General features: G+C 48.5%; 7 protein-coding genes across 7 annotated transcripts; 4 read left to right on the forward strand and 3 right to left on the reverse strand.

The window, feature by feature from the left end:
* Window positions 1-1342: 1342 nt before the first annotated feature.
* On the forward strand, window positions 1343-3066 carry F5891DRAFT_1257758 (cytidine deaminase-like protein; the record flags this gene model as incomplete). Its single annotated transcript, XM_041370057.1, has 7 exons — window positions 1343-1626; window positions 1677-1914; window positions 1967-2058; window positions 2109-2149; window positions 2196-2328; window positions 2377-2454; window positions 2502-3066. 7 exons carry the CDS (start codon window positions 1343-1345, stop codon window positions 2575-2577), a joined length of 942 nt encoding a protein of 313 aa, XP_041230291.1. The 3' UTR covers window positions 2578-3066.
* Window positions 2622-6085, reverse strand: F5891DRAFT_1184131 (armadillo-type protein; the record flags this gene model as incomplete). Its single annotated transcript, XM_041366393.1, has 2 exons — window positions 2622-5984; window positions 6038-6085. 2 exons carry the CDS (start codon window positions 6083-6085, stop codon window positions 2622-2624), a joined length of 3411 nt encoding a protein of 1136 aa, XP_041230292.1.
* A 224-nt stretch (window positions 6086-6309) lies between these two features.
* On the forward strand, window positions 6310-8945 carry F5891DRAFT_1257776 (ADC synthase; the record flags this gene model as incomplete). The annotated part of the gene is made up of 4 exons (XM_041370058.1): window positions 6310-6368; window positions 6419-7519; window positions 7585-8321; window positions 8374-8945. The coding sequence occupies 4 exons, from the start codon at window positions 6310-6312 to the stop codon at window positions 8733-8735; spliced, it is 2259 nt and encodes a 752-aa protein (XP_041230293.1). The 3' UTR covers window positions 8736-8945.
* Window positions 8915-9746, forward strand: F5891DRAFT_755570 (uncharacterized protein). The gene is made up of 4 exons (XM_041373128.1): window positions 8915-8960; window positions 9023-9204; window positions 9267-9398; window positions 9447-9746. Exons 2-4 carry the CDS (start codon window positions 9158-9160, stop codon window positions 9700-9702), a joined length of 435 nt encoding a protein of 144 aa, XP_041230294.1. The 5' UTR covers window positions 8915-8960; window positions 9023-9157; the 3' UTR covers window positions 9703-9746.
* A 684-nt stretch (window positions 9747-10430) lies between these two features.
* Window positions 10431-11744, reverse strand: F5891DRAFT_944875 (uncharacterized protein; the record flags this gene model as incomplete). Its single annotated transcript, XM_041374591.1, has 5 exons — window positions 10431-10634; window positions 10690-10975; window positions 11028-11105; window positions 11157-11590; window positions 11643-11744. The coding sequence occupies 5 exons, from the start codon at window positions 11742-11744 to the stop codon at window positions 10431-10433; spliced, it is 1104 nt and encodes a 367-aa protein (XP_041230295.1).
* A 624-nt stretch (window positions 11745-12368) lies between these two features.
* F5891DRAFT_1184134 (ubiquitin-conjugating enzyme/RWD-like protein) lies at window positions 12369-13099 on the forward strand (the record flags this gene model as incomplete). The annotated part of the gene is made up of 5 exons (XM_041366394.1): window positions 12369-12441; window positions 12503-12598; window positions 12650-12738; window positions 12790-12937; window positions 12990-13099. 5 exons carry the CDS (start codon window positions 12369-12371, stop codon window positions 13097-13099), a joined length of 516 nt encoding a protein of 171 aa, XP_041230296.1.
* A 182-nt stretch (window positions 13100-13281) lies between these two features.
* Window positions 13282-13837, reverse strand: F5891DRAFT_945248 (uncharacterized protein; the record flags this gene model as incomplete). Its single annotated transcript, XM_041374613.1, has 4 exons — window positions 13282-13371; window positions 13432-13597; window positions 13652-13757; window positions 13810-13837. 4 exons carry the CDS (start codon window positions 13835-13837, stop codon window positions 13282-13284), a joined length of 390 nt encoding a protein of 129 aa, XP_041230297.1.
* Window positions 13838-13993: the final 156 nt, after the last annotated feature.

Consider the following 13993-nt stretch of genomic DNA (forward strand, 5'->3'; position numbering starts at 1 on the left):
CCGGCCCTGTGATGCAAACAACACCAAACATGGTCCAAATATACTTTCCGTTCTATTAGAACGGAACGATCTGATCTGATCTGCTCCCAACTGACGCACCCAACTTCTTAAGCTGGGCCCTCAAATGTGCAACATATGACTTTAGCATGACCATTCGGAAAGCGCGGAAGATAGTGTCAAGGCAGGCGCTATACTTCACTTGCGTCCCTTATCTAGACTTGACAGAATAGCCAAGAAACTTCTGCATATTCCGGGATTCTGCTTCTTTGCCGTCACTGGTCATTCTGTACTGCCTTCTCAACCACATGGCCACCGGGCCATCAACAAGAGACTTGAAACCCAGTGTTATCGGACTCCTCGGCTATCACTCATTCATCGTACCACGTCAGATCAAGGCGTCAAACCGCCTTAATCAACGGAAAGGAGACTCCAAGGTTCTTCGATGGCACTGCGTCTCAAGTAAGTTGACAACTCTTCTATAGCTGTCGTTTTTGTAATATTATCGTGCCGATCCGATGCCAATCTTCTGACCTTACCCACATCCCTCACCGTCTGTCGCCGCACATCGCCCTACTAGATCCGACTTTCAAGGAGCTTCGAGTAAGTAGCGCCTGATACAAATCTTCTTACTAAACTTGAAGGGCTCGGCTGAGCCCACACTTGCCGAGAGTCTTCAAGTTGGCCCCAGACCAGAGGCTGCGGTATTCATGTAAACACCAGGATTTATACTTCCAGTGAGCTATGATACTCTCAAATATCGATCAAGATGAATGTCCCGCATTGACTCAATTTGTGCCTGGCCCATCAGTACCCGCTCCGGGACAGCCTGGCCGAATATTTCGATATCCTTAATTCCAATTAGCCGCCCACCACCCACTGAAATATCCGGAAGAAACGAAAGGAAAAGGCAATAGCTGCGGCTAAAAAGACACCAGACACATGACCAACCCTTGATAGGCAACGTTACGTTCTACACCCTTAGTGAAGCTTTGAAAATTTGAGGTATTAGCAGCCCTCCAATCAGACGAATGATGTCACTTGTTTATTTTATTTATTATAATAAATCACGTGACTTCTTGATATTCGCAACATTCGCCTCGACCCAGTGCTACTTTGTCTTTCGTGTGTATCACGCCTCGATGTTTATTGCTATAATTGGTTTGCGTTTTTCGGGGAAGTCCACTGTCGAAAACTACCTAGCCACCAAAGGCTTTACGTCTGTCCGCTTGTACGACAAGGATGCAGAGGCAGGTCCTGCTAAACACCCTGTTCTCTGAATTCAAAAGACCAACAATGGTCCCCTCAGATCTCAGCAAGCATCCAAAATCCGGTCGTCTCGCCAATGTTGCCCCTGCTTCCGCTGCGGCCCAATACCATTGGCGATGAGCACAAACGCCTTTTGGACCCGCCCATATCACTATCTTCCTCTCAAAACTCAAACGTGAAAACTCTTTCCTTTGCCTCACCAGCCCTGTTGCTGGATCACGTCACACAGCATTGGCGCTCAAATTTTGTTACGACTGACCTCAACTCAGACAGACTAGTGAACTACTTCATCAGGCGCCCGTTCTTCATGCTAATTAGCATAGATGCACCCATCTTGCAACGTTATCACCGCTGCCATCGGTATTTATCTCGTCAGCTGATGCTGAACGTTTAGCTGAGGCACAACTTAGTCTAATAAACATAGCAACTCTCGAAGACTTTGTGCAGGCACACGACCGCGAAGTGTTTGGAGACAGTATAGGGCCACACTCTCCCGGAGGGTTTTCACTGCTCCGCCGCGCCAGCCCACAGGTCAAACTCAAAATCGTCAATTCCTTCGATTCCATCACAGAACTCTATCATCAACTGGATTCTTTAGATATTACGAATACCAATCGACTTAGACCTCAATGGGATACCTATTTCATGGTATGAACGTTCTACATCATCGATGGATTCAGATGGATTAGATGGGCTTCAGACGCTCGCAGATCTTGCTTCGCAACGTTCCAACTGTATGAAGCGCCGCGTGGGCGCCATACTTGTCCGTGAAAACCGCATCGTTTCCACAGGGTATGTCTAAGTTGTACTTCGGATATCGAAGCTGTTATCTCGGCCCACAGATATAACGGTACTCCTCGTGGTGTTAAAAACTGCAATGACGGTATTTATCTTTCCCTCCCCCCGGTCACTTGCTGATAAAAATGCAGGGGGATGCGGACATTGCAATCGCACATCGGCGACTAATGGTACCGAATGTCTCTGCCTACATGCCGAAGAAAATGCGCTTTTGGAAGCAGGAAGAGATCGGGTTGGCGCGAATGCTACTATGTATTGCAATACGTGGGTACAACATTACAACTTCACTGTTGGGTTTCATTCTGGGCCTAGATGTCCGTGTTTGAAATGTACCATCAAGATCATCCAGAGTGGTGTTAAAAGAGTGGTCTACAATTTGAGCTATAAGGTGTAAGTGTGTCGACATATTACGCAGTATTTGTCTCAAATTACCACAGAGATGACGCTTCTGCACGATTGTTCCAGGAAGCTGGCGTAGACATCTTCCGACACGTTCCACCCCCTGAACCATAAGATTGGAAGATTGATAGTAAGATACGATATCACGATAACATCATTTACGCATTGAGGATTACGCGTACATTGTCTTGTATATCCCACCTGTATTCTCTCAAGTAAGCGACTTCACCAGTCAAATGTCCACACGTCGCCATAAGCGCCAGCCATACGGCATCTTCATTACCCCTGCCGAGCGCGACATACAACTCTCTTGCATAGGCCTGCAGTTCCTCGTGTGCCTGTTTGTGCAAGAAGCGCCTGAATGCGAGTATGACCTGCCAACCGGATGCATCTTGCATATGGACACCAGCTACGGCAGCCGTCATCGTCCGCAGAATGGAGCGATATAAGCGATGAGAATGGGTGTATGCTGATTCCGTTCCTACTGCTCCATAACCACGGCGTGCAAGGGCATTCTGATTGTCGGATGCATCTAGCTTTTTCAAAATGTTGCCAAAACGGGGCCAGACATCGTCCCACACTCGCCTGCCCATGAAACTGCCAACATGGGTCACGAGCGATTCCACAAGACCAGCAGCCGCGCTGACTACAAATGGCTCAGCGTCATTAAGACGATTCAAGATGAATGGCCAAGCGAGATGAATAGATGGTAACAGGGCTGACTCAGGGAGGACCGGAGTGGCGGAACTTAGCAAGGTCAGGATCCGAGCGCGAATGACGGGTGAAGCGTGTGTAAGAAAATAGATAGATCGTGAAACCATCTGCTTGGTTGAGGCTTGTCCCGGTGTGGGCGCAGGCTCGGTATCTTCGGCAACTTTCGGTTGTGTGGCAGGACTATCTGACTGTTTTTCAGCAGATTCTTCATCTGTCTTGGTAGTACCCCATGCCTTATGAGGGGCAGGACCGTGGTCAGTAGCGTCTTCATGAGGCGGAAGATCCTTCCGATGAGAAAGCCATTCAAAGAGTGGCTCCAATGAACTGGTTATCATTGACGACTGCGTGTCGTCCTGATATTCCTTTTGGGTGAGAGGCTCTTCAGCCTCGATGACCTTGATCACTTCTCCCAATACGCCCACCAAGCCTTGGACAATAACTTCGTACCCATGATACTCATCCAAACGATCAAAGCATTCTTCAACGACATCACCAGCCTTCTGCACCACATCAGCCCCTACGAGGCGAACAAGCACGGCCATCACTTTCGTCGCATCAATGTCAAGCCATCTGCGGCTAAGGCGGCGGGAAACAGAGTCCAATGCATAGTCAAAGTTCGACAGTAGGAGATTGGCTGGAGAGGCGTATGACATGGCTGCTGACATAAAATGCAGTGTCGCAAGCCCGGTCAACGAAAGATGGGGTGTGGGCGATACGATCGAATGTAAAACCGGATACAGGACCTGGATAAGAACGGAGGTATAGCGAGCCTGCAAGATTCCCGCGCTGATTGAAAGCAACTGCAAGCGAAATATCTGATGCAGCATGGGTTGATCTTGAGACAGAGTGGGCAGTGTAGCTCTTGGCTCCGCAACCTGCAGGGTGGCACGGATAGTCTTGAAGCCCTTTGTGAACCCCACCTCCAGCAACGAGTCATCCGTCTGACGATCCGTGCGGGGAATATCAGTCTGGCTGCTGAGATCTGGCTCTTCGTCCCATGACTCAGCGAGGTCACGGGCTAAGCCTCTTGCAAACCGCTCCAGTTTCCTGCTGTGGGGCCTATTCGAAATAGCCATGCCACCTTCGTCCAGACCAAAGCCGCTGATCCCTTCAAGGATGCGAGCAGCACACCATAATGCTGCAATGGCATTGTTGGCTCGTGAATACCGCCCTATACTGATGAACCATTCAACAGCGTAGATGCTATTTTCGCCGCTGCTTCTCCCCAAAGCGCGTAGCATGCGAGCCAGAGCATCGTGCGTGGACCTTGCGAGAGCGTTTTTTAACATCACCTCAGGGAAATTAACTGTGTCCAGGTTGTCTGCATTGTCCTCTAATAAGAGTTGAGCGACGGGGCCCTGGCTGACACTCATTTGTGGACTTGTGAACTCCAAGACAGAAAGTAGAGTAAAACCCCACTTTTCGATTCCGCCAGTTGGCCCCAATAGCGTATCGATACCCAAGGAGATTGACGTCAGACCGAGGCCTGTAGAAGACATGTTACTGGACGTAGCCAACCGGCAGATTGCCTCTATCTGGCCTGCGATATGTTCCACCTTGGTGTCATCCTGGGAAACGATGGATCGAGGCAAAGAACTGAGGTTCTCTTTCGATATTTCAAGAAGTGCTTGGAGTAGCGGTAGTCTCACATCTGAAGCGGCTGTTAGGAGTTCCGATAGGGCTTGATGGGCGGCTTGCGAAACCTCTGTGAAAGCACAGTTTGATAGTGACAAGAGCCAAGACAATAGAAGAGGTCGAGATTGGGAAAGAGTCAAATATGTGGAGGCAAGGATGGTCCGTGAGAAAGACGACAAGGCAACCAAAGCGAGCGGTGTCGGATGATTCACGAGCGGTGTTAGAGAATTTATCGCGATGTGCAGTTGGGATGCCGACGCACGCAACCAACTCGAAGTACGTGGAGTCAAGTAGGGAGGTAACTCAGGTGGTTTCGGATCCACCGCAGGGGCGCCTGTGAGGTTGATGAAGTCTTCCAGGTCCACGACACTCCGAACGACACCCTCTCGGATGGATACATCATCTCCTAACGACTTCACGATCACAGGCTCCAGGGTCCCAAGACTCAAAGCAACGATATCTCCATTGACCCATCCCTTCTTGCTCGACATCCCAAGAGCGATTCTGGTCATGCTGCTCACGACACCGGGTAAGATGGAAGGCAAAAATTGCTCTGAAGCATATACGCTGATGAGTGCACGCAGAATCTTCAGCGAAATGCGTTGCAATTTGAGATGAGGAGACTTTGCGGGGAGAAGGAGCGTATTGATGGTCTGTCCGAGGATAGGCATGAATTGCAGGCTCTGTGAATGAACTTGAAACTGTGAAACACGCGTGTGCAATAGTTCCTCGGGAGATTCTTGTGGCGCTTCTTCTACGCGACGTTCCCGAAGGATAGCCCACAGACATCGTGCGGCTGCTTCTTTAGTTTCATCATCCCTGACTTTGCCCTTGCCCTTGCCTTCGACACCCCCGATGATCGAGCTGGATAACTTGAATATCTGGTCCCATATCTGTATGTCGCAGTACCACCACCATGTTTCACATAGAATGGCAAGAACACCAAATATCTTCTCCAGAATTTGGTCCGGGATGACAGACAAGTCATTCCGGCGGAGGATTGTGGATAATGGGAAAAATATGTATGACACCAAGGACTGAGATAGGGTGAATCCAGTTCCACCCGCATCAAGCAGTGTGCTTTCAAGATTGGACAGCAGAAGCAATATATTTGCTACGGTCCCTGCAGATAACTGTGACTTCTCCAGTAGCGGTACGCATATGTATTTGAACTAGATCGATGATCAATACAGTCAGGCAAGGATATGGACTGTGTTGCACGCACCTTTGTGAACCATTGTTGTGATAGACTATCGTTGAGTTGTGTGTTCATTAGCCTTCATCAGCGTTCGCTGACAATGACCAGTCTCAGCTGTGGGATCTATTATTATTGACTCCGAAACTCCGAGAGTTTCACTTCAAATCCGAGTCATGGGTATCTACCACATACCAATTTATCTACTCATGAGTATCTCTTCGACTTTCTCTTCTTATCTTAAGACTTAGGCTCAGCTTCTCTCCATTTTCTCCACCTTCCTTCCTGTTCCTCTGTTTTCAATGAGTCCTGAACCCCAAAGGATTTTGCTGGTCGACTCATATGACTCTTTCACGTACAAGTAAGTCCTCTTACTCTTACTGAGGAATGCCACTCAACCATTTTCAATAGCTTAGCAGCGTTGTGTCGGAAGGCTATCCCAAACTGCTACGTGCACATCATCAAGAATGATGACATAGAACTTAAAGATCTATCATCATATCTGCCCTATTTCTCCGGTGTCATCGTCGGCCCCGGCCCAGGATCCCCAGATATTCCAGAGGACATTGGTCTCGTCAAAGACCTATGGAAGATTGACGACGCACATCTTTTGCCAGTTTTTGGCGTTTGCCTGGGCCTTCAGAGTTTAGCTCTTGAAAACGGGGCCAATTTACGCAGGCTCTCTGTCGTCAAGCATGGTCATGTGTCTACCGTCGAGCATAATGGCACAGATATATTCAAGGGCGTCGGCCCCGTGGATGCCGTTCGTTACCACTCCCTCCACGTCGAGCTGAGTGGTGCGAAGGATATTGAAGAACTTGCATCCACACATGATGAAGGGAATGGGAGGGTAGTAATGGCCCTTAGACATCGCACTCGACCCTTCTGGGCTGTTCAGTATCATCCTGAATCAGTTCTCACGCGGGGTGGAGGTATTGAAGTCATGTTAAACTTCTGGCGTTTAGCGCGGACTTGGACTTTTTCTCGTGGGCGAGTCACACGCCCATGGGATCAGACAGCAGATGCAATCTTTGGCGTTCCGTGGCCATACGTCCGCCCATTGCCAAGCGCCCCTCGTGTCAATACGCCACTATCCGCTTCTACGATAAGATTGAGCATCCCGGACCTGTCTGCTCCTGACATATGTGAGGTCTTGGGCGTCGACGATGACTCGTCTCCCTTCGTTATGCTAGAATCTGCTGCACACCCAGGCCGCTTCACTATCATCGGCTGTTTGACTTCGACGTCCCTCCGAGTCACATACACCATTGGAAATAGTTTCGTTCATTTGGCGAATGGGGAGTCGTGCAATCAAATAGATCTGGGATCTCACGACGTGTGGTCCTGGCTTACCTCTTTTATGAACAAGCGGAAGGTCTCTGGCGGTTCATCGGAAGTACCATTCTGGGGTGGCCTCGTTGGCTATCTCAGTTACGAACTCGGTACCGACTCTCTCAGAGTATCAGCAGATCGGGTATCTAGCCAGACACGACACCCTGATGTCAATCTCGTGTTCGTAGAGCGTAGCATAATTCTCGACTCAACTTCTGGACACATTTATGTCCAATCTATCACAGAAGACGACAACGAATGGCTGACAGGAAATGGCCGAACAGCTTCACTCTGCCGCCCGTAATTATTCAACATATTCTTCGTATAATACTACGTCCTTATTCAACCAAGGCGCGGCCAAATACGTCTACTGTCATTTTACCAGACCGGGACCTCTATAGATCCCGCATTAATCTTGCGAAAGAGCATCTCTTCGCCGGAGAATCCTATGAGCTGTGTCTTACAGCTAATACTCACATCACTTTGAACGACCCGTTGGCACCCAAGGCTTCATCGACATACTCCCCATCCTGGCAGCGTTATAAACATCTTCGCGAGCTCAACCCCGCCCCTCACGCTGCGTACCTTCGGTTGCATCCAACAACCTTACTAGCCTCGTCACCAGAGCGGTTCCTCTCATATACTCGTCCACCTGGAACTACATATAAACTATGTCCCGTCAAGGGTACCTTACGCAAGGGCCCTCATATCACCCGTGCTGTTGCTGAGCAAGCGCTCAGGGGCAGCCAGAAGGAGGTTGCCGAAAACCTCATGATTGTCGATCTTATTCGGCATGATATGCATGGAGCTGTTGGGGAGAATGTAGAAGTCAAACAATTCTGCACTGTAGAGGAGTGCAAGACGGTGTGGCAGCTTGTTAGCGTCATCGAAGGCCAGTCAGCAGGAGGTGCCGATAAAACTGCCAGCCACTATGCTAATGGCGCACTGGGGTGGGAGGTTCTCAGACGCAGCTTACCCCCGGGTATGTTTTGTAGAGCTGTTCTTGATTCAACTGTCACTAATATACTTCACAGGTAGCATGACTGGAGCCCCGAAGAAGCGCAGTGTTGAGATCCTACAAACATTGGAAGACGAGGAACGCAATGTTTATTCTGGTGTTTTTGGTTACTGGTGCGCTGGAGGTGGTGGAGACTGGTCTGTTACCATCCGAAGTTGCTTCAAATACGATGATCGATACGAATGCGATGCTCATTCGTGGACGGAATTCAATAATCCCGATTTCTACCCTGGCGTTCACGAGCCGGAGCAATGGGTGATTGGCGCTGGAGGAGCCATCACTGCGCTGTCCGATCCTGATGCAGAGTGGGATGAGATGTTGGCAAAACTTCAGTCGGTCCTGCGCGTTTTTGGCGCGGCTGTTCCTCGTGGGCATTAGTGGAGACTTATGTTATTTCAACGGCTACCTACTTAATCGTCTTATACACTAACTGAATTCAACTTCACCACCTTTTTTCAGCAGCTGAAGAACCAGTCACGATTGGTTTCGTGGGTGAGTTTGCATTGCACGTAGTCTTCTATCTTCCTTCGACATCAAGTCGGGTTGGTCGTAAATCTAAAACTCTGGTCGTCGCCGAAGAAGCCTGTTAGCCCACGCGTATGGGTGGGTGCTCCATCTTTAGTTGCAGGGGACTTATTTTGGGCGAGCCGACCATTGTTCTGTAGACCCTCGCAAACCTCGGCCTCCCTCAGCCCCTCCCTAGGGGGTGCCCCACTCCACTGTCTGGGCACTGGACGGATAAACAGCTCGGGCTTACGCAGGTCCTGTGGCCTTTGCTTTCAACTTCGCTATAAGACATCATGTCGGACGCTGTCTTCATCAGAACCACACGCAGTGCACCTCCAAGGTTTGTATCATTTCATTCAATTGGTTCTTCAAGTTGCTACAATCCTGACCATTGGTTTCTAGTTACAGTGTTGCACTTCAACATTCAATGCAGGAAGAAGAACCCCCAAGAGTTGTACCGGAAGGACCAAGGCTGGTGGTGTTAGCGCCCCAGGCCAATTCATCGACTGATACCCTCGTTGGAGCCACCGCAAGGTCTTATTGAGTATTCCTCGTCACCAACTTAGTCTTACATTTCAACAGAGACCATTCAGCTAACGTAGAAACAAGAGGGCCATTCACATTTTCACCCTTTGGTCCAAACGCTATGCTGCTTTTGCCTCATGCGCTCTCTTCAAATTCACGTCCTTTATATCACATATCTGTCTCGAACGACTGCTTCAGACCTCAGATATGCACCACAACCATTCGCAAAGGAACAGAGCAAGGTCAGATAATCGCAGAAATTCAGTTTGGTTTTCCGAATTTCCCTCGACGATCTTCTACTAATCCTTCATGACATCCATCGTCCGTTCACGGTCGATATCACACGAAGATGGATATTGCGGGACTGTTGAATACAGATGGCCAAGGCGGCATAAGATAGCTTATCTTGACGGTGTACATTTGCAACGGTCCAGGGACCGCCGAAAGGTAAGTCGTTGCCTCGTCCGATCATTATGACTTTTGTACCTTGTTATCCCTGGAACCGACTGATGCAATTTGAGTGGCGTTTTAAAAAGGACATGCATCTCATGTGGCAAACGAATTGTGCGGAAAACAAAGTGCGACTTCCTGCCATTATGTAAATGAGCAATTTGCTCAAAGATGTTCTTGGTGTATAGGTGATGTCCGTTCAGTGTACTAAGTTCGGAACGTTGCAGAATCCTCCGATTCTCGCTACTTTCATTCCGACCAAAAAGAAGGGGAAGCTTCAGACATTGGACATCACTTCGGAGGGACGACCTTACATGGACGATATCGTAGTCCCGTGTCTCGTAACAGAGGGAAAAAGAACTACCAAGTATGATAGGTGAAGTCAGAGATACTATACATACATGGCTGGATATATACTGAGCACGCATGTCCCCCGGTATGGATGAGCTGTGTCCTGCAGATACCTTGTTGTGCATACACTCACGGACATACCCTAAACATATCTAGTTTAGGCCATGAGACCAATATGTTTGAGTGCACTGCCAGATATTAGTAAGATTTGGTTTCGAGGGTGCCAGGAACTTTTGGCACTCACTTCTGAACCTGCTGTCCAACTTTCATCCGTTCATAAACCGTATGCTGATCCACTGTCTGACTCAAATTGAACGCATTTGCACGTTCGGATAGTTTATGGATCGGAACAAGCTCATAATCGGACGAGAGGTGCCAGAAAAATGTTGATGATATGCGGATATTAGGCCGGTCAGAGTGAGTCTCTTTGCGCCGCTCGACAGTCTAGAAAAGCACAGTCAGCTCTTCACCTGCACCATAGAATTCGATAGTGTATGACCTGCAGCGTAGCCTCGTTCACGACTACCTCATGGAACCCAGCTTTGATGAGGCCTCCGGTTAAATGTTCGATCTGTTTCCCTGCTTGCACGAGTAGATAACGGCCAGTGGGTGGGAATCTAACGGGGATGCGCTTCCCAGTATTACGTGCCCAGATGTTGAGTCCTGGATACCTTGAACGACCGTGGATCGTTAAACAGTTGAGATCTGTATGAAAGCCGGCAAGTATGGTATCCTTTTGCCCATACTTCACCAAATCAGAAGCCGTTGGGCCAAGTAGATGAGGGCTATCTGCCGCATCAATGCAATATCCCATAGGATGATAGATGAAATACTGACCCATATTTGCCTGCGTCCTTGATAAATTCTCGAGGAAGTCCGAGACCGATCGCTGTCATTTCAGCAATATTCTCGACACTATTGTTTGCGTTAGTAACAGCCTACAAATAATACGTCTTCAAGACTCACGCATTCTTCATGGAATGCCCCCATTTCTCCATAGTGGATTCCCACTTCTCACTGATTCTAGGTGCCTGGGGCACGACATTTGGAGCATTAAGCGCCGGATACTCGGTCTCATATGGAGGGGGGGTTCCCATTTTCCAGAAGAACCTGCACTTGGGGTCAGGATGGTGCCCGGAGATATCTAATGGCCGTTCGGCTGGGTCCAGGTTGGCGATGATATCCAAGCACGGCACATCCACGGCACATTTGGGCTTCTCTGTGTTCTCGAGGGTCACGCCAACCTGATAATGAATCTCTGGCCGTTCATCCTTCTTTAAGTCCTCGACAGGCTGCGCGAAATAGTCCTCGATGAGATCGAGAAAAGCGTCATTGTCCTCCTCTGATACGCGAGAATCATGTACAAGGAGTGCCCCGTATGTGATCAATGCATCTGCGGCCTGTGAGTTGAGTGATTAGAACCACCTAGATCACAGGTGGTAAGAGGCGGACCTTATTGCATTCCTCTTGCACTCTGATTGATTGCGTGGGTTGAGACAAGAAGACATCAAGGTCAATGACTGGGAGGGTTTCTGATAGCGCTGACTCAGACATGGTGGAAATCAGTGAACGTAATGGTGACCAGTTCTTAAGTTATAAATGCGAGTCACAGGTTGTACTAATAGTAGACTGCTGGCCCGGGGCTCTTGCTCTAGAGTCTAAGCTGTTGCCGAGAGGAGGAACTTTAAGGTAGGACCTATCAAAGGATACCTTCGTCCATCCAAGGCCATCCCCGACTCAAGCCACGCGTTGCTCCCTAAAGGCTATATTAGTATACTATCTGTAGCTGATTTTTATTGTAAATAGTCTGGTGGGCTGAACTGTTTCCGAGCAAGGCGACGTGAATCTGGAAGTAAAACTCTCCTTGATCAGTGAGAGGCAATATACTCTGATGACATTTCTACCGCTCGAACACGGCGGAAGCCGTCAAAATGCACATCGAAGGCCTCGAGGAGACTTGCAAGCATGCTTGCATCATTGAAGGCAGCCGCTATTTCGGCACATTCCGCACTGGTTTACCCTGTTCCCCCATCTACCTCCCATCATTGTAAGTAGGCACCTTTCGCAACAACTATCACTTGTACACTCCCTTTAGACTGTCATCATGATCAAGGTCTGTACATCGCACCAGAACTTCATGCATTAAGTGCACGGTCCTAATGAGCTTAGATATGGAGCATGAAGAAGAACGAGGACGCTGCAACCAAGAAGCGACCGAAAACAAGTGCTGCACAGATACGAGTGCAGAAAGGTATGTACCTGCTTTCCTGTTGTGTTTCATGAATTCATGGATTTAACGTACGCGATGTCAGATCTCACCGAACTTGACCTCCCTCCCACCATGAAGACGGACTTCCCGGACCCTACCGACCTCCTGAACTTCACTCTCACCATCACCCCTGATGAAGGTGTTTCTGTTGGATACTGAAAACACCTGCCTTACTGACCAAACTTGTCAGGCATGTACAAGGGTGGTGCTTTCACTTTCTCATTCACCATCAACACCAACTATCCACACGAACCACCCAAGGTCAAGTGCATGCAAACAGTGTGTTTCCTCTACCTCAAAAGCTACGTTATGTAAATCTGCTTGATATAGATATACCATCCAAACGTTGACCTCGAGGGAAACGTGTGTTTGAATATTCTCCGAGAAGACTGGAAACCTGTCTTAAATTTGAACTCGGTCATGGTCGGCTTACAATACCTTTTCTTGGAGCCTAATGCAGATGATCCATTGAACAAAGGTTCGCTTGATTTGCTTCTAAATGAATGAGCTTGTCTGACTACGTTTGACAGAGGCAGCAGAAGAACTACGAAAGAATCGTGAACAATTCCTGTACAATGTTAAGACATCCATGCGCGGTGGTATTATCAAGGGTGTGACATATAACAAGGTCCTTATATGATGTTTATTAGACGCGCGTAGACGTTCCCATCTGTTCACCTTGATCCTTGTTTTCCACTGGCATTGTTTTGTATTCGAAGATCGTCGAGATATTTGGTCATTGCGGGGGATCATTATTACAACAAGGTAATACATTGTCTTGCTGGATCGCAGATTTCCTCAAGCGTTTCATTCCATATGCACTCAACTTCCTCTGTAAGTGGTAAAAGAATACGGGCTAATCAAAAGTGGGATGTGGTAATGTTCTTCCGGGTTTTCAATCTCGAAAGTGATCTGTGCACATGAGTAAGATGTCATAGAACAAGTTTTCCCTGGCTAGCAAACAAATCTTACCTCCACCCAGGGATAAAAACATTTTCTGCCTGTCTTCTCAAAATATTCCTTCGGCTTGAAGACGATCTTATAAGTCCCAGCACCCACTTGTGTATTCTGCAACCTAGCCTCATCGGACCCTCGTGGAGGCAACAAGTTCAAGCATCGCCCATCGGCATCTGTGACGCTGCAAAAGTACGATTGTCTGCCGGTAAATGGGTATTCAAGATGATCGACTTACCCATGTGCAAATGGACTGAAGATGTCGACATTTCTCTGTCCTTTATGATGGATCTGAATGTTGACTTCCACCCCCTCTGCTGGTCTTCCAAGAGAGACATCAAGGACTTCAGGGAGTCAATGATCACTAGCAATATCTTTTCGACACAAGTTGCTCACCATGGCATGTGATGGGTCCCTTTGACATAATGACGAGTATTAGTGGGAATCCTGCCGTCTGTATGGCCCTTTATATGTTGTCTTGGAGCTTTGAAAGCCACGTGAAAGAGCTCCAAAATGCTGAGAAATGCCCCTGCCCGTCGCCGCCGTCACGCCGGGAGTGTGATTGAAGATCGATGATCTG

This window comes from Suillus fuscotomentosus, assembly GCF_016647785.1.
Source record: "Suillus fuscotomentosus strain FC203 chromosome Unknown F5891scaffold_9, whole genome shotgun sequence".
In the NCBI taxonomy this organism is placed as follows: domain Eukaryota; kingdom Fungi; phylum Basidiomycota; class Agaricomycetes; order Boletales; family Suillaceae; genus Suillus; species Suillus fuscotomentosus.

Bases quoted from the DNA above. Each gene is read 5' to 3' on its own strand.
- F5891DRAFT_755570 (XM_041373128.1), top strand. From the start codon at position 9,158: ATGTCGGACGCTGTCTTCATCAGAACCACACGCAGTGCACCTCCAAG. The intron at 9,205-9,266 runs GTTTGTATCATT...ATTGGTTTCTAG, and splicing joins ACACGCAGTGCACCTCCAAG to TTACAGTGTTGCACTTCAAC. The intron at 9,399-9,446 runs GTCTTATTGAGT...ACATTTCAACAG, and splicing joins CTCGTTGGAGCCACCGCAAG to AGACCATTCAGCTAACGTAG.